Raw genomic sequence first — 18,961 nt, forward strand, 5'->3', positions numbered from 1 at the left:
TTCATCGCGAGATGGAACGTAATAATATAATTTAAGCATAACATTGAAAGCAACGAATCGCAATTCCTTGCCGCAAAGACGAGTCTCTTTTTCATTATGCAGCATTCGTGCTTCCACCAACTTGCTTTTGCGGAGAGTTGTGTTGATAGAAAATCTTTGTCGAGGAAAATTTCGCTTTCGAATGGCAAAAGTTGCACTCGTTACGCGGACGAGCAGGTGAAAATCAACGTGAAAATCGTGAGAATGTAAGTGGAAAGACGCGTTAAAGATATAATATCATCACAACAACAAAGAGTCTACCGCAAAGCCGCAAATTTGTCGAATCGTGCGGTTTCCATCGGATTGATCGCTGAAAGAATTCGGTTGTACCTAACAGGGGTATTGCGTCGGAGACCTGGGGCAGGGTCTCAGCGACGAGATTCAGGAACACCGTCAGCGATAGCAAGATGGTCACTCCTGAAACAATCGTAGCCAATCGTGCTCAGTGATCCTACGAAACACCAACTGGATCATGAAAATGTTCTTTCACATGATATAATCATTTCTCATTCATCGCGTGCCATTTTACTAGATAAAGAAACGGAATAAAAGAGAGGAATCGGTGAAGGAGGGGGTTAAATCAACATTTCTCTGTCTTTCGACACGAGTAACGCTGAAAAAGTACAGTATAATGGTATTATAGTATAGTATATATAGCATAGTGCGTATGGAAACCTGGAAAACATCGATTTCAGCAACCCCATTCACACAGGCGATCCAATCCTTTCTCGCGGTTCGATTCACACAATCGAAATACAAAGCGTTTCCTAATTGAATGAGTTCTTTTTCAACCAGCCAGGGCTCCTTGATTTTATTGTGCTTGGAGGAGTGAGGGATGAAAGGAAAACATTCACTACTCCCCCCTCCCCCTCAACATTTATCCCGGAATCCTCTGTTTCCTTAAGTCGGTTTTGTCGGACTAATTATTTATTTCTCTACTTAAAAATAAAACAAACAAAGAATTGTCGACTTTGTTTTCAGCCGACCGTGTTTTTGCTGCGAGTTTCGGTAAATTCGTCTGGAAAATTGAAATTACTATTTGTGAATTTCGTGAAAATAGTTTGGCCTTTCAACGGCAGACGATGGCTGCTCGCGATGGCGTCAGGTTATTTGATACTTATTTCTTGCGATACCTGTCGTGTTCTATGTATACTATATATATGTAGATGTATATATGTATATAGATAACGGTTTATAGCCGTAATTAGGTAGTTCATTGTATTTCAGTCTTAACAAACAACAAAGCATCAGCAACTTACGTCCCTTTGAAACATTACACGTTGCGATAAAATTCCCGTAATTTAACGAGAGATACTCCGCGTGAAAAAGTAGCTGAGTTTTCTCAGTGGAAAAATACCGTATAAATCCGGCAACAAGATTGGAACGACAAACTCTATTGGATCTGCACGACAGTTTTTGAAAGCAACGCTTTCGGGTGGCGATCGTCTCGCGACTGATTCACGGTACGAGACTCTTCCACCCTCTCCTAAAATTCCCACAATTTTCCTTTTTACAAATCCGTGGATTCGCGGAATTTTCAAGTTTCCGGGAAACTTTGTACTCCGGAGTTAATAAAACGACGCCACGTGTTACCACTGTATCGGCCACCAAGACGGCGAAACTTACTTTATTTGCCGCACACAAAACCGGTATCTCAATTTCTCAGTATATACCAAAGAAGTTTAGCGATAACCGTAGCTCTATCCTTTCACTTTAGCAATCCCAGAATATCAGCTGCTTTTTCTTTATCCCTGCACTAATAATATTGACAGAAGCTTCTCCCGATATTTCCACATTCACATTTACTCGTTTGCAAAGAAAAATTGTCTCTCCCGGGATCTCTACTTATTTTAACCGTATTAACAAACATTCCTTTCTCTTCTTTTTATCCTGAATATCTGGCAAGATTTTTTAATCCTCATTTCTGATGAAATGTTTTCCTTCGCTAATGTAAGCTTGATCCGAGCGAGCGAAATTTATCAAACGATCGAAAGCTCGTTTTCTCAGTAATACCGAAAGTTTCCGGAGCGTTCTTAAAACTGATCGTTCGCAGTTGCAGATGGGGCAAGTTTTGCCCCGAAACGAGAATACCGAAATTGGCAGCTTGCAGCAACTTGGAAAATGCGTTTCGGCACATGTGCTGTTCTGTGTGCGAAAGAGAAACAAAGAGTTGCGGTTCGCGGCAAACTTCCAAGACATCCAAATACCTTTTGGATCGTTCATTTTCTTTATCGAAATTGTATACGAGAGCAGCTAGGCGATCCAACTGCAATGCTTTCACGCGACTCGAGAGAGTTATGCAAGCACGGACACCAAAAACCTACCAGCGATAAAGATTCTCTTCCATTTGCCGAATAGCTACGTAAACGAAGCAAAAATACCACTCTCTCTCTCTCTCTCTCTCTCTCTCTCTCTCTCTCACATACATATACACACACAAACTTTTCACTCTTTTCACTATACAGGCTATCTATCTTGTATATGTAAACAAGTCCAGACAAATATATCAAAACTGACTGAAGTTACAATAAATGGAAGTTAGAAATTTATTTTTTTTCCAAATATTCTCGTAGCTGTTACGAAAAGTTATTTAAAAAAGCTGAATTTCTAGTATTTTATGTGTATACTTTAATTCACTCAAGGTAGCAGTGGAAGTAAAAATTTATTTTTCTCAGTGGTAACTATATAAAAGATATTAATTATTTCTACTCGACATTTTTAAAAACATTTTTCTATTTATATGCAAAAACGTAGAATATTGTAAAAAAATATTTTTTTATAGTTACTGAGTTAAATGGATTTTTACATTTACACTCTGCAACGAGTAAGAGCATACACTTTGTGTATAATAAAGTGTTTATAAATCCGAGTGATAAAAATTTCTTATACCTTTATCATAGTTTTAAGATATTTTCTAACACATTTACACAGACATCCAGCCATTATACGTTTCTCGATAGGTTTTTGTTGTTCCGTTCGAACAAGATTCACGAATTTATCACTTCAATTGCCATGTGATAGCCGCCAGATTTGGCTTCTCACGGATTGAAACGAGATAGAGAGCAATAGAGAGTGTGATTGTGTGTGTGTCTGTGTGAAAGAGAGAGAGAGAAGCACCTGTGCTTTACGTTACCTCGAGAATTGAAAATTTTCATTAAGGAAACCGTCTTTCTTTATTTGTAAGAGGTCGCGCGTCGAGAATCTCGGGGTCTTCGAGTGAAAAACGTTAATTCCGGTTTCGAAACGTGAGTTGGAAGACGAGCAGGGAATTTTGCGCGTTGCGCCTCCTTTTTAGCGTTACAGCAGTCCTCGCAGGGTATCCCGAATTCCTTTTTATTCGTCCAATTAGTTCTGGTAGATGGCACTCGTGCAAGAGAGACGAGCCAACGATAATCCTTCGTTATAGCAGTGGTTTCAGATATTAGACACATTTCGAGCAATTCTCAAAATAAATCAAGCTATTCCCTGGCTGATTTCTCACTTCTTTTTCTACTTCGAACATCCCTTTCTCTCACACATTCTCACTCGTTCATTCCTAGCCTCCAATCAACTTCACACACCAGTATACCAAATCCTTAATTTTCACATTCGAACGCATGGCATTTGCCAAATTTTATATATATATATGTATAAGTATACAAATCAAAAGTTTTCGTTTTAATCATTCAGTAGTATAGCTGCGTGATATACGATCCTCGTATGCACGAGTTTCTTTTCGGTAGTGGTCTTACTCGTACGTAGCTCGTGGCTTCGGAATAAATGGGGTAAAAATGGGGAAATGAAGAAGAATAGGAACTGAAGAAGAAGAAGATGAAGAAGAAGAGAGTAAAAGAGGCCCGAGGATTAATCGCGTAAGATTGGATTCGTCACGGGGAAGCAATCACTTACCTTGCTCTGCGCTGGAATAAAAACGGAGAAAGTGTGAATTTTAGGAATGGGTGTTGGAGTGAGCGAGCGTGAGGGAAGCGGGACAATCGAGTCTCGCCAGCTCTGTAGTCGCCTGAAAAAAGATCGAACGAACGATGGCTCGAGAGATCCAAGAGATAGCAGAACGAGCAATTTACGAAGCTGGGAGGAACGAGAAGGAAATTTTAGGCGAACGTGGACGCTCTGCTTAAATCTGCAAAAAACACTAAAGGTATTAGAAGAGTTGGGTAGGTTGACCTTGAATACCGGAGGATCTCTCGAACGAGGAGAAGCGTGAAATTTTTTGACGATACTTACCAACAGGATACCTGTGTACACTCGAGGAATCTCTGATAAGAGGAAGGAGAATCTCTCAATACTTAGGGAGACAGAGATAGAGAGATAGAGAGAGAGGCAATATTGGCAAAATCCAACTTTAACAGCCACTAGTCTGTCAAATTGATGTCCTTAATTATAACGATCGTAATCAATTTGTCATTAACGCGACGCGTGCTCCTTAATGACGTGCATCGTACAAAGCCCACAGGCACTCGATTAGACCTGCTTTGAAAGGTCTCCTAATCGCATGATCTATATATGTATATGTGTATATATTATCTTTCAATTTAGCATCGCCAAACACCCCAACTATCCCCTACACTTATAGTATATACCTACCTATGTCTACCTTAGTTAAGAGTTCCACTACTTTAAAGCAATGGTTTATAATGCCACGTGATAATTAATAATTTCTAGATTATTTCACAAGACAATTCCTAGTGGGAAAAGTGTATCCTCTTCTTTCATATACCAATGTGATAGTTCAGTTGAAAAAATTTCCACTGCACATTTCCACTTTCGGAAGAAGAAACTCGCTTTTAAATTAACGTGATTCTATTCTCGAGATGAGATGTCGAAATTTCGATCTGTCGTATGGAAATTAAAATTTGCATGGTATGATGATGTTCTGGATAAGCCCTTTCGAAAGCGAGCTCTTACCACAAACGTTCCTATATATTTTTCTGATATTCTCGACAGCAAGTATAGATTTTCCAACTCGAGTCCTGCGTATTTTGCGAGGAAGGTGCGGGGAATAGTCGATTGCCAGCATTGAAAATTAGCTTGATTTAGGTATATATATATAGTGCAGTATTGAGATTTGCAAGGAGTACGTGTGTAACTTTATCGATTTATATGGAAAATATAGAGGAGAATTTTCATAAAACGGGCTGTCCTGGGGGAAAATTCGGTGGTAATTTAGGATTAAAGCAGGGAGATCTTATGCATATGCTTCGGTAGTAAAGTAAGAGGGGCGTGAATGTAGCAACGATGGAGCCCCGCTCAAGGTATCAGTGCAAACGATATCAGTGTGTAGTAAACGATACCCAGCTATCGGTGTATGGAAAGCTTGCACAATCACTTTCGACACTGATGGCCTGTCTTCTGACTCGACTATTCCCCACACATGCAATGTACGTCCAAGCCCCTGCATAAATTTGCATTCCGCAACCACTCCAACCGGGAACGTATTTCGAACGAGCTTGGGTTAGATCAGAAAACTACATGATTCGATCAATTCTATCCACAGCCACCTGAAACAATACACGTCCAATAAATTATACTGGGTACTCTCTATATATATATATTTATAATTATAATAAAACAAGAGAAGACCAAATCTGGAACCAAAAATACACGAATATAATATTTCAGGATCAATGAAAACATTACGAAGCGTATAGGTGGGAAACATGAAATATTCATGAAGAAAATGTGGCTGCAGATTTCAGTGAATCCATTAAAGTGCATGGATTTGGAAACTGGAAATTCGCAAGGTTCGATTGCAATTACGTGATGCGCTCTCGGAACGTGAGAAACACTGGCAGAAAGTTTGAATTTATATTTAAGTATTTCGTGGGACGATAACTGACTTTAAAGTCAATACCGGATCGTTCGAGAGTATAAAGTTGATTCAGGCTCGACGAAGAGGTCGTCAAACCGAAGGGATGAAAATTGCGAGGTTTGGCGAATTTAATGAAATTAAGGAAGCTCCGCGGTTTTACGAATATAATCAACTGTCAAGAGTGGATTTTCCAGAGACATTAATCACGATCAACAGCCACAAAGAGAATGCGATATGCATTGGCGTGCAATGCAACGAAAATGGGTAGATGACGAGAACGATGTCGACACGAGCTTGTCGCGCGAGCAAACTGTTGATTGCTCATCGACGAGGGTCGCAGTCTCTTTTTCAATTCACACACGTTTTTCGATCAGTTCCACGAAAGCCCTTGCTCAATATTTTCATCCTGGACCTCGCGCGATGCTCCATTCTGGCACTCGAAACTCGTCGATTATTCGACAGTCACGTCGAATTTAAGGATCCATCCAGCTACAGTTAACAACTGGACTTTTTAGATTCAATTTCCGGCGGAAACGTGCCGAGTGAGAGAAACCACATTCAAGTTTTCTAACGAGCCATTACTAAACACCTGTGGAATACCAAATCGGAGAGTAAGAGTAGTTTCTTCCTCTTCTACTCGTTCCGGAATGGACCTTGCTAATTAGCATCACGTATATATATATATATATGTGTGTTATGAAAGCTCGAGGAAGCTTTCGTAGATATTAGAATGATCAGACGCAACTACTAAAACGATTTTTTCCAGGCTGGAAAACGTAAAGTTTTATTGTCCCTTATTGAACGTAGGATTTTTCTACGTTTAATCATGGTCCTCCTAATTATTTCACTTTGCAGAGTGAGTCATCTTAATGAGGAGACGAATTGAGAAAAAAGCAGTGAAAAAGTTTATCGAGCCTGGTCAAGCTACAATTTTATCTCGTCCTTCGTTGGAATGGTGCATAAACGATTTTTCAGCAAAGCCCTTTTGACTCCCATGACAATCCCCCGTTTGAAGATTCACTTTGTCTCTTGGCTCCACTCGAAGGAACTAAAAGGCTTTAATTAAAGTTTCTCTCTTCACGAAACGCAATATCTTACACACAGAATGAACAAGTTTATTCGTAAATAGTCTGTCGAAAAAAAGATATTGTCTATATATAAGCCTATTGCATACATGCTTATTTTACACATATCTATTTCTTTCGTTAATCTTGCATTCCTGTAAAAAGAAGATGGCTGTTAACACAACAATGGCTTTATGAGTCGACTTGCGTTTGTACAATTGGCAGAGATTAGGAATGTATGATGTCGACAGTGTATGTATCCATTATCGTTATTTCTCGTAGAGGCTCGTTTTCCTTCTTTCTCTCTATATATATACATACATACATACTATGTGTATACGAATTGAAAGAATAATTCACCACAGGCCTGTTGAAAATTTTGACGAGTGCAACGTTGTTCTTTGTGAGAGATAAAAAAAGTCGTGAGTCACACGAAGCATCGAAGGAAAGTCCAAAAATGGTACGATCGGAAATGGATACATTATCTGCTATTGATGATGATAGCTAGTTTATAAATTTACACGTGTATTATTGCAATAAGCGCTATAAATTCAGCAACCAATCACTGAAATGGACGCTGCGAAAGTGATGATCTGTAACATTGACATAATCATAATAATGCATTGCACAAGTATAGTGCGCATTATGCTATATTGACATAGCAATTGTCTCTTTGCAAATTGGATTACCACGGTATGTACATGCTCTTTGGTAAGATGGATTAAGATTAACGACATTTTGCTTACACACGAGCACCGTTAACCGAGGTCACCACTGTATAATATAAAATCATAGCTTACACATGTTATACATATCCACGTATAAATAAGCAGTTTCCCATACGTACGTCTCACTAATCCGCGTGTGGTTAAAACAATCGCGTTGACACAACAAATTCCTATTTTAAGCCAACTTTTGTGGTTTTTCACGACCGCGCCAGAACAATCGCATTATTCTCGTAAAAATTTGCTTAATATGCTCCAAATTTTATACACGATCGAGTGGAAAATAAACTGGCAAAAATCCCAGTGATAAAAGCTTTTAGCATCGGTACGACCGTTTAATTATCAAGGAAGAAGAGAAAACGCGCATGTTAAATCATATATAATATATATATATATATATATAATACTGCAATTTTTATTGTTTCCAGCTATACAAATAAGAATGAAAAGAGAAGCTTGCGAATCGAGCAGTACATTTAATATTAAAAATCAACCAACGAGTTTCGACGTTGTGCAGTATTTTAATATATCATAGGGTGCAGCTAACGCGTAAAAATTTCTCCTGGAAAACCAGTAACTCCTGGATGAAAGACTTCCAGTTCCGACGAGAATTACCGAGAGAGCAAATAGAGCCAACGCACTGCACATTATTGCTTCGAAAATCAATTTCAGGAGTCGAGAGCATTATATAATTGAATTATTCATGAAAGTCAATTGTACGCGTGCAGCGGGAGAAAAGTGAATGTAAAAATAAGTCTTTTCCAGGAGAGTAGCTCGCGGTTGGATCCTTTCAATGTGGATTACGATATTTTCTTTGGAAAATAAAGCTATCGATGATCTTTACTCTCGCAGCGTCCCCTGTTTTTCCAGCGGTGCTGGGGGGCCACTTGGAAATGGCTAGTCGCTCGAGATGTCGGCCATTTCTAACATTTCCAACGACTTTTCCTTTTTCATTCTATATATAGCTCGCCTCCGCGCTTTTCTGCTCCTTTCATGGTCTTCGGTGGGATGCGGCAGGCAGTTAATGATATATTTATACGTATATGTATATATTTACAGACATAAAACAAACATTGTAAACACGCTTGCGAAGAGAAGTGCGAACGATGAAGGTCATAGGTACCTATTAGAGGAACAGCGTCCGAGGTGGTCGGCATACTTTCTGCAACGAGGTTCAGGAATACTGTCAGCGACAGCAGAATCGTCACTCCTGTGAAGGCACGTTGAAAAAATCAGCTTTTATTCCCTTGTTAAGGGCCATACCTCGCCTCTGGTCTAACGCTACAAGTGTAAAACCTCTAACGCTAATGCTATAACTCGATTGGTGCTGATGACGATGTTCATATGATTGTCTGATTATGACCATGCGAATATTTGCTCGCTCGATCAAACGTCCACTTGGCAAATTCGGGGCAGAATCTGCCGAGACAGCCCCTCGACCGGAGCGACAGTGAAATCGCGATAAATTCCTTGCAAATCCTACAATGTGGAATGGGAGATTTCTACGCAGTGCTGTAATTATACGAGACAAGCTCAAATACGGAACGAATGATCCAAGATGAAACTCATCCTAAATCGTAGGCTGTAAACACAATGTGGAAAAGATTACGTTTATGATCCTGGGAAGACGGGAAGGACTTACGAAACGTAGAGGGATAATTCGTAGAAACGTTGAGACTAAAGTTTCAACCGAACAGGTTAGAATATTTTTAAATGGAAAATATTCCTCTCTGGGAATTCGAGAGACGAATTAATCCTGATATATTATGCAATCTAGTATTATGTACATGGGGCCTTGTATAGAATCCAGAATACCTAGCTATCCAAAGTGTAGTCATTAATAACCTTAACACGTGCTTTTAGCTAACTTGTCAACAGCTTGCTTGGAACATTAGAAATTTACGAATCTGCAGCTTTAGTGGTAATTTTCAAATTGTCCTTTTGCACCTATTTACCAGCTGGTTTTGCTCGAATTAAACAAACTTCCTTAGTAAAAGGCACATGGACCACCGACAATCCTTGAATTGAATATTTACTCATGCAAATTAGAGACACCCTACTGAATGGCTTTGGAAGGTACGTTGATTAATAATCAATTACATAAATTTTCTTACAATGGCACTTTTTTGCGTAGGGAGATGCAATTAAGGAGAGAAGGAGCTGGGACTGGTTATTTTATAGTCGCGTGGGGAGCTGTAAGGCATTTAAGACTCGTGCGACTTGGGTTTTGCGATAGTCGAATGAGCTTGATAAGAGTTCAAGAGATTCGAACATCCCTGTGGGGGCGGAGGATCGACAATAACACGGAGAGAGTCCAACGTTCAGGTATAAGGTCAATCAATTAGCTCCTTACAATTAACCGAGTTCGGTGCTGATCGCCGGTAAAACCTATATATATACACACGTACATACCATACTCGCCAATTGCCAATTGGCTGGAACGTGCAAATTAGTATTCTAAGTTGATTTAGGTGCAACGCCGGAAACTTGATAATTTATGCCTGCCTCGTCCTTATTCCAATAGAACAGTCACTGCCGCGAGTCTACATTTATACCGCACGATTGATAAAATTGCTAAAAAAATATTTCACTTTCGCGAAGAAAATTATTACTGATCGACACTTTCCATATTTATAGGAATACCTTATTCCTCGATCCATTTGGAAATTGATCGCTTGCAATGTATTATACCGTAGTATACCTGATACATTTCTCAGCTAAAAGCCTATAATATTTTAAAACCCAGTCGTTACTTTGGTCATGAAGATAGACTCGTGAAATGCAAGGAACGAACAATGTCGACTAAAAAATGTTCCACTTCTGGCGGGCTCTTTTCGAAATTTTTCTTCGCCTCGAATAGGTTCAACAAAGTTGAACACTTTTCTCGTAAAATAAGCCAGGGACAATATTTTCTAGAATCTGGAATAGGGTATGGTAGATAGTGGTGATAAAATAAAAGAATGTCGCTGTAAAGTCGATCGCTTTGGTGGCTTTGCTATTGGACGATATACCACACATAGTTTCTATTGCAAAAATATAATGGAAGACGGAAAGATTGGAAAATGCAGCGTTGTTCGACCAATCGGTGTAAAATCATCGATCGAAGGCAATCGCGAGGAACGTATTTGTTGTTGTAAGCGCACACTGTTTGCCAACGTATAACGCGCCAATTAGTAATTCGAGCTAATTAGTATTCCTAAGTTGATTTAGGTGGGTCAATGCAATTGCGGTAATTTACGTCCCCTCCCCCCCCCCCCCCCACCCAGATCATTCAGTTCTCGTTTGTTAATTAGCATATTGGAAAATCTTCTAGGTGCGCAAAATTCGCACGATTTCACTTGTTACGATTTGCCCACTATTATAACAATCACCTGATTTTCTTCCCGACCAAAATCCAGTCGTTCGTCCCACGACCATCGTTAAATATCCCCCGTTTATTCCCAATAACCCAATGGAAGGCTTCTCTCGATCCGAAACGCATAAAACTGCCTCCAAATCAGACTTTAATTTTTCGACTCGTGCGTATTCGCAAGTTTTCTACTTGCTTCACGAATCCGCCGATTTTATATGGAGCCGAGCCACTTGCTGCGATGAAAAACGTAATTTCCGTCGAATATTGGATAGCCGTAATTCTCCCGTGACTCATAAAGTCGTCGATCGAGCGTGGATTCGCCATTGATATTCGAAATGAGCGGAGATATATGTATCTGTACGTTCGGTGTGAAAAAATCCTGGGGTACTGGAGTTTGCTTTAGAAAATGAAATTAGTCGAATAAAAACGAGCCTTTCTATATATGTATATATACCGAAGCTAGGTCAATAAGAGAACGAAAACGATATGAGCAGTAACAATGAAACGTACATTTGATCAATTTTAATATACTCGTATATATATGTATATCACACATATATATATACACCCACGTGTATGGTGGGTGTTATGAAATTATCCGTCTTTTCGAGCAATCTCCAGTACGCCATAAAACTGTGGAACGATTAACTATTAAGCCTTTTACTACTCGTTTCACACTATTACACGCAGGCGAACATTGAAACAGCATTGTCGAGTAGTAAGGGTCAATAATAAAGCGGGCCAACCTGTTTGAATTAACGGGGGAGCGAAAACTGAATCGTTGCGAATAAATAAAGCAGAAAGAAGAGGGTACTTTAAAGAGTAATGAAAATTGCGATTGAGCTTAGCGCTAATATCAACCCTGGCTATCGAACACGTTCGCCAATCAAATAAATGAAACACGCGATTCAGGTACACGTATATACATATAGGATTCTCTATATATATAAATAACCTAATAAATATCGACACTTATCGCGAACTGAAAATAAAAAGGAAGGCAGTCGGTCGTACTAAAAACACGAAAAATTTCACAGCTGAATATTTTTGTCTGCACACAAAATATATATAGGTAATATTTACCAAACAACAGCAGTTATAATTAAGAGAAAAATTACAAAAAATGTTGCTTTCTTTGTTTTACTTATTCGCTCCATAAATAATCCTATACATGTATATATAGTATACCCTCTTAACAGCCCCCTCAATTATCCCTACAGCAGTGAATTAATCAGAAGATTCCTCATCACGACCAGTAAATAAATTCTGTTGAACATGCCGTGAGGCGGATCGTAAAATATTTTCCTCGTCGTGGCATTCGCCGGCACAACTGTTTCATTGCGGCGCGGAAGAAAAGTACAGTGGGAAATTGTTTTCTTGGGCGAATGGAAAAAGGCAGGTGTTGAGAACGTGGCGAGAGTAACGCCAGAGCAGACTGTCTAAACTTTTGGCGAGAACGCTTTAAACCGGCGTTTTTCATTTTTCACGCGCGTATCGATAGATTTGGGAAAGAGAGAAAAGCGCGATAAAACGTTTTATGGAGGGTGAAAAGTGGACGAGGCAGCGAAAAGATTGCAGTGGAGGTTAGTTGGACGATAAATCAATTTGTTTCACGGATCGTGAAATGTGGCTTGAAAGGTGAGTTAGGAATAGCAAGGTAGAGGGGGGAGGGGGGGGGGGGGTAATTTTGTGAGAAGGTGATGAAAGGATACACGTATAAGCGTTTGAAAGGGCCATGATACACTCGCGTTCCTTTGTCATGGTAATGTTCAATCAAATGCGAGTCAAGTCATTCGCACTGGGCCCGTTGCAGTTGGAAGGCAAAATCTTGTGGACGCCTGCGTTTCCTTCTCTCCCGCTAAGATATAGTACATGTATATATAGTAGTATACGCGTACCATAGTCTGGTATATATGCATACTGTATATCCGCTTAATGAAATTCGCCAGGCCGACCCCACTCCCTACGGAATTTACTGCGGCATAATATTATGGAAATTTCATTCATGGCCGAGCGACGCCCACCCCTCCCCCCCCCCTTCTTATTCGTAACAGCCACTAGTAAAGAGATACATTTTTAGGCGTAATTAAAGCCTTCCGCGATGCGAAACCCATCGACTGCGTCGACCCCATATTTGCCTGGCGTCGCATTAACGAATTTAAAGCTACCAGACCGCACCAGCGGAGCACCACCTATTGCAATTTGCATTCAACCCTCGAATCCCGACTCTGTTTGCTCGGTGCTTCAGACTCTGGACCAAGATCCTCTAAAAAGCTCGCTAATCCAGCTTCTTCCCATTAAAAAAATCCTTCGTGATCGAAGGCTTCGTGAAAAAAAATGAGAAAAAATGAACCTGTGATTCGTCTTACTTTTGACATAATTTCCTACACTCGTTCGGGAAACTGTCAGGAGCATATGGTGGACTCGTCAAATTTTGATTAATCGCCAAATACGCTGAGGGAATCCCAAACGAATTCTGCTTTATTGTAACGAGGGTTCAGGCTGAGGAATATATTCGATCAAGTGTTTTTTTTTTAGGTTCCTTAAAAAATAAAATTTTTGCATTGAGCGGTATACTGGTTTTTATGCATGAGTAAATATTGTGTTTCAAGGCATATATAACGTGGCAAGTGAACTTATCATTGGTTAAACTTTCTGTTGGTGAAATTTTTGCCTAGAAACGCGAACATCAATTGGAGAAAATAAACGAATAGACCAGCTGGAAGTATATAACGTGACTCGTGCGAACAAACATTTCGAATTAGCGACTAGTCCAGATAAATTTATAGCTTTCTGCTGCTTGTCAGAAAATTGCAAAAACCCATCTAGTCTCGTAAATTGTCTTCTTTCTCGAGTCCCGTTGGAAGACTTAACGACACGAAAAGTACTTACAAGGAAACCCTTTCCGGTGATATGGAAAAATTCCACTACAAGTAAATGATTTTTTATCTCTCAACTGCTGCGTGTTTAAAGACTTCTTATCAGCTCGTGGGAATTTCAATACCACGTAACAGACACTCTAATAAAAAACAGATCCCAGGAGGAAAGCAAACTGCAAAGAATTATTTTTGAATTTACCAATACTGAAACATTAGAATTTTTTGCAGAAACGATTTTATATAATTTAGGAAAAGATTATCTTTTTTTTCAGTAACTATTAACTTGGATTGAAATATTCTAATAGAAATCCACTACAATTAAATGATTTTTTATTTCATCTGCTGCATATTTAAAGACCTTTTTTCGCCTCGTGGGAATTTCAGTACCGCGTAACAGACACTGTAATAAAAAACAGATCCAAGGAGGAAAAAAACTACGAAGGATCTTATTTTTGAATTTACCAATACTGAAATACGAGATACTTCTGCACAAACGATATTAAAATTTAGAAAATTTTAATTTTCTTTCAACAACTCCTAGCTTGTATATTTTGTAATAATAAAAACTATAGAAAAACTATTGTTATATTTATAAGAGCTTACAAATGGTCGTAATAATTTTATACTTGTGATAGAAAGGAGCGAGTTTGGTTGAATGATTAAACTGATGAAGCATAACGCACATCTGGCCTAGAATGGAAGACAAAACATTACGATGTGGGTTGCTGAAGGCTCAAGACCTTCTGATCGACAAAACGCGTTCTCTCCTTCTCCATCTAGTTTACTATGCATAGGGCGTGAGTTCACCGCCCAGAATCTGGCCTCAGTCGACTGATCTATGACGATTGCATTTGCATGCGCTGTTTGCTATCTGCCGAGCTTGAGAAGGCCATCAGGATATGCGAACTAACTTCGCTATGAAGGCTACAATGAGATACGTGACGGAAGAATTTCACGGGCTACCTGGTATTAGTTTTCTACCCCTTTCTATATAGTATCTATACTATATATATTCCCCTGCTCTCATATCCACCTCGTGTCTGTGTTAACCACCAGAAAACACTCAACGCTTCCATCCAGATTTTCAATAAAGTCATCATCTTTCGAGAAGATACATTCGTTTGTGACGCGTGAAAAATTACGATGACGCACCTCAGGATCGATAGTTGCAAACGTTAGAAAGCTGTACCTTGGAGAAGTTTCAATAAAAACCTGCTGGAATTTTTTTAATAAAGTTGGAAGCTCGATTGGACTTTATCCAGTCAATTCTAGCTCTGCCAATATCAGCAGAATTTTCATTTTCCGTCACCTCTTCGAGCACTTTCAAAAATTTCACGTCAAATTGCAAAATTCTACTTTCATCGATATTCTTTTCTCGGATGTATATATGTATAGTCCGCCTATTGCATAAACCACTGGAGACCAGATTTTAATCTCGCGAATCTTTTAAAAGTTCTTTAGGATGAGCAAATATTTATCGGATATAGCAAAAAGACGTATCTTTGAATCGTAACACTCGCATTCGTATTCGCTAATTACACATACAACGAGTAAAAAGTTTTAATTGAGATTTTGCATAGAGACCGCGTGCGGTGTTGGCAAAAACCGAATATAAACGAATCCATAATGAGTGCTGTCGTGTTTTCCAACAAAATTTACGTAGCAGCGTCAAGTTTTGTTTGGCTCTTTTTTTACTCTTCATATATTTCAGCTGCATCCACTCAACGTATTCTCACTGAGTTTTCCCGCTATTTCCTGAGAGGGTGAGGGCATACAAGGAGAGGGGGGGAGGGGCACCCCTTGTCACAGCCACATCGATCGGTGTCGTCTCGGAGGCAGCGAGAAAAAATTAAATTTTCAAATGCGAAACCACGTCGATTTTTCAAAGCAGCTGACTGGCCCAAGCGCCGCAAACTCTCTCCTCTTCCGGTCCCTTTGTTCCATTCCGTAATTAGCTAGAAATTAATCATGCTCGATTAATTGAGTCGATAAATAGATCCTTGATGACGAGGCTTGGTCATTAAGGTCATGGACGGGAAAGCCGTAAATTGAGTTGAATTCGTTGACTAGCGAGAATCAAATGTTAGCTTCAATCTCAAATCACGTTATCGGGTCTCGTGGTGTAAAAATAATTACGCTAACGAGCTCAACTCTGCCTTTTCAAGCTATGATTAAAAGAAGTCAGCAGTCAAAAGCAGGCGACGCCATTTAATATTCTACTACTTTTCCGCCCATCAGTCTCCGGATATGACAGATAGCCTTCAAATAAAATCGAAAGATTTATATATTGCAGAAGAAATATATATATATATATAACCAATCTAGCTTTGATTGCAATTTCTAGCAAAGTCCGTCAGATTAGTTGCACAAGGAGAAAATTTCAGAGAGCTCTTTTAGAACATCGAAGCGTAAGCTCTTTTTCTTCTTCTGACAATGAGAATTCTCCTTTTCGACCCTCTAACCACGTCATAATTACTCGATACTTTCGGAATAGACCAATGGAAGAAATATAATCAGAACCATTCAATGTCGGGATATCTCAGACACCGACCTAATTAGAAGCCTTTACGCTGGGTACTCGATCCTCTTCATTCCTCCCATTAAATTCGGACATTTGATAGTTCACAAAGAGCTCCTAATACACACGTTTGATCCCTCTTTGTTAAATTCTTCTTCGAATAATTATTCTACTGTATAAAATGGCAAAAATATATACGACTTAATTTACACTTTCCAATTAAGTTAAGTAATCGAATTATTGATTAACAGATGTTAAACTTTTGAAACGTACAAAGAAGTATTTAATAACGAGAAAGAATAAAAAAAAAATTCGCTCTCATTCGTAATCAAATAATACTCTGTTTCACTCCTAACTGTAAACAAATGGTAGGATTTATTTATATACGTTGAAAAAGAATATTAACTTGAATATTATTACTCCGTTTCTACAGCAGGAGTTGGAACACATTGCGATAATGTGTTTACCCAACGAAAATAGTAATTACGTTAATCCATAAACACGCAGCAGTATTAGATTTCTCAGAGATTCTAATTGTTGGTTTAAAATTTTGAATAATTACATGATTATCATCAAACAATCACAGGCTTGTAAGATGGAATATGAAAGACTTTTAAGAACCATTCAACGTTCATGTGCAGAAATTTTCTAATATCTCACCTATACAAGTATCTAGTAGAGTATTTTTTTATTGCAAGTCTAATGCACGAAGATTAATTTTGGGGAGCTTCTGGAAAATATAAAAGCGCATATGAATATGAGATTTTGAGTGGACGGAAACGAAGCGAAGGCATGTAAGATGAAATATTGCTATGTAAAGAGATGTCTATGGTGAGTTTTAAGGAGAAATATATCGCGTTGGATCCGCCAGTTTACCACGCTGCAACGTTGCCCGGTTTGCAGACACGCAAACATGGTGCGCGTACCTGCTTATATTACTACTAGAGCTCTCGCAGCTCAATAGCTGTATGCAAAATCACGCCTTATTAACTCCTCCTAACATCTACCGTACGACAACCTCAGTTCAACCTTGGATGTGCACGCCTGACTTATTTCCTAGCTAGCTCAAACTGTTTAATTGCTACAACTATTTTCCAAGTATTTTCCTCCAAGACTCTCTAAACTTTCTGGAAGTTCAAAGCCCCTCATCTCTCGATTCGTTATACCTCGTACAATTCCAATAAGAATAATCAACCTCGTGTAAGCTAAATTTCAAAACAATCTTACACCTCTCGATGGAACAGAAATTCGAGCAAAAGCTGCAGAAAAAAGTTGACAGAATATTTTTAAAGGAATGAGATACGCGATAGTCGATGTAATCCGTGGGAGATTTAAAGCGAAGAGCTTTTTTTCTGGTTAGTCGTTGTTGAAGAGCGAAGAGGAGGATCTGGAGAGACAAAAATGGTTAGCAAAGCGATCTTACAGGACTTCCAGCATGACGTTGGTCGGCTGGTATAAATTTCAGTGGCAGCTGTGGGGGGAGGGTTCGTGTATATACCTATGCAATACAGTGATAATAAGAAAAGTAACGATAAAAATAATAATAATATGGAATGATGGAAGAGGTATTACAGTTGAAGTGGTAATAGAGAAGAAGTGGAAATAAAAGTAGAAGTAGAGAGAAATTAGTGATACTAGAAGAGGTTGAAGGTCGTGAGGGTTGAGCGTGATCGAGTCGATCTACGAGCTCGTTTGATCGTCGAAACGAACGAGAAAGTAAAATAATCAGTAGTAGAGCCGAGAGTTGGGTATCAGTGGAAACAGAAAAAATATGAAGGCAGGGTTTATAAAGAGGTTTGTATATTTATATATATACGTAAGTGGTGTATGTATACACGCAGCGAGACGTGTATATGCGAGGGTGGGGGTGGGGAGATTCAAGGACGTATACATACGTAGATGTATCGTATACGTAATCTTTACTGCACATATACATGTAATATTCAATCAAATAGAGAGAGTGAGACGTGTCGTCTATGCACAGGCAGTCATGCTACGAGGTACGTTACCTAGGGTGAGTTTTTCCCCGGAGTCCGGTGGCAGGGTGAAGCCCAACAGGGCCATGCTGGATATCAGCACGCAGGGCACGATCAGGTTGAAAAAATAGTACAGAGTACGCCTGCGTATCTGTATCGTGAAGGTCACATCCACGTATGGTTCCGGGCAGCATTGATATTTGTTTGTATTCTTCTTTCCAGGCATCCCTGAAAAAAGCCAAGATCGATGTACCTGTCACAGTAAACTCCCATTGCAGGAGCTTGCCTCGCTCTAAATTCATTAATTTAAAAATCAGAATCTTCTGTCTTCCCAAACGTGTATATTTTTCTTTGGACTCGTCGGCAGTAAATATCGAAAAACTACTGTCTGATATATTTTAGTTATACTACTGCACAGCTCCTTTTCCTATCCATTGATTTTCTCTCTAATTCGACAGACTGATTTTTTTCTTATCGCTCGTTAGTATCTCGCTCTTTACAGTATTATTATCGTTAACTGGTCCTCTTTATCGACCAGACTGTCTTGTGCAAAAAAGTGCAACCGTAAAATTACAGTACGTTTTAGGGCCAAAATACTA

At 39.2% G+C, this 18,961-nt stretch overlaps 1 protein-coding gene across 1 annotated transcript in view; it reads right to left on the reverse strand.

Moving 5' to 3' along the window:
• Positions 1–18,961, reverse strand: part of nAChRalpha6 (nicotinic acetylcholine receptor alpha6) — a 166,699-nt gene that overhangs the window by 36,305 nt on the left and 111,433 nt on the right. Inside the window, exons 8-9 of the mRNA XM_066740696.1 lie at positions 18,396–18,590; positions 8,761–8,847 (exon numbers count right to left, since the gene is read on the reverse strand). Of these exons, the coding sequence (XP_066596793.1) occupies positions 8,761–8,847; positions 18,396–18,590 (282 nt within the window). The remainder of the gene's footprint in view (positions 1–8,760; positions 8,848–18,395; positions 18,591–18,961) is intronic.

Source organism: Prorops nasuta, unplaced genomic scaffold, assembly GCF_024137725.1.
Source record: "Prorops nasuta isolate Cenicafe-Biocafe unplaced genomic scaffold, Cenicafe_Pnas_1.2 PNAS00002, whole genome shotgun sequence".
Taxonomy (NCBI): domain Eukaryota; kingdom Metazoa; phylum Arthropoda; class Insecta; order Hymenoptera; family Bethylidae; genus Prorops; species Prorops nasuta.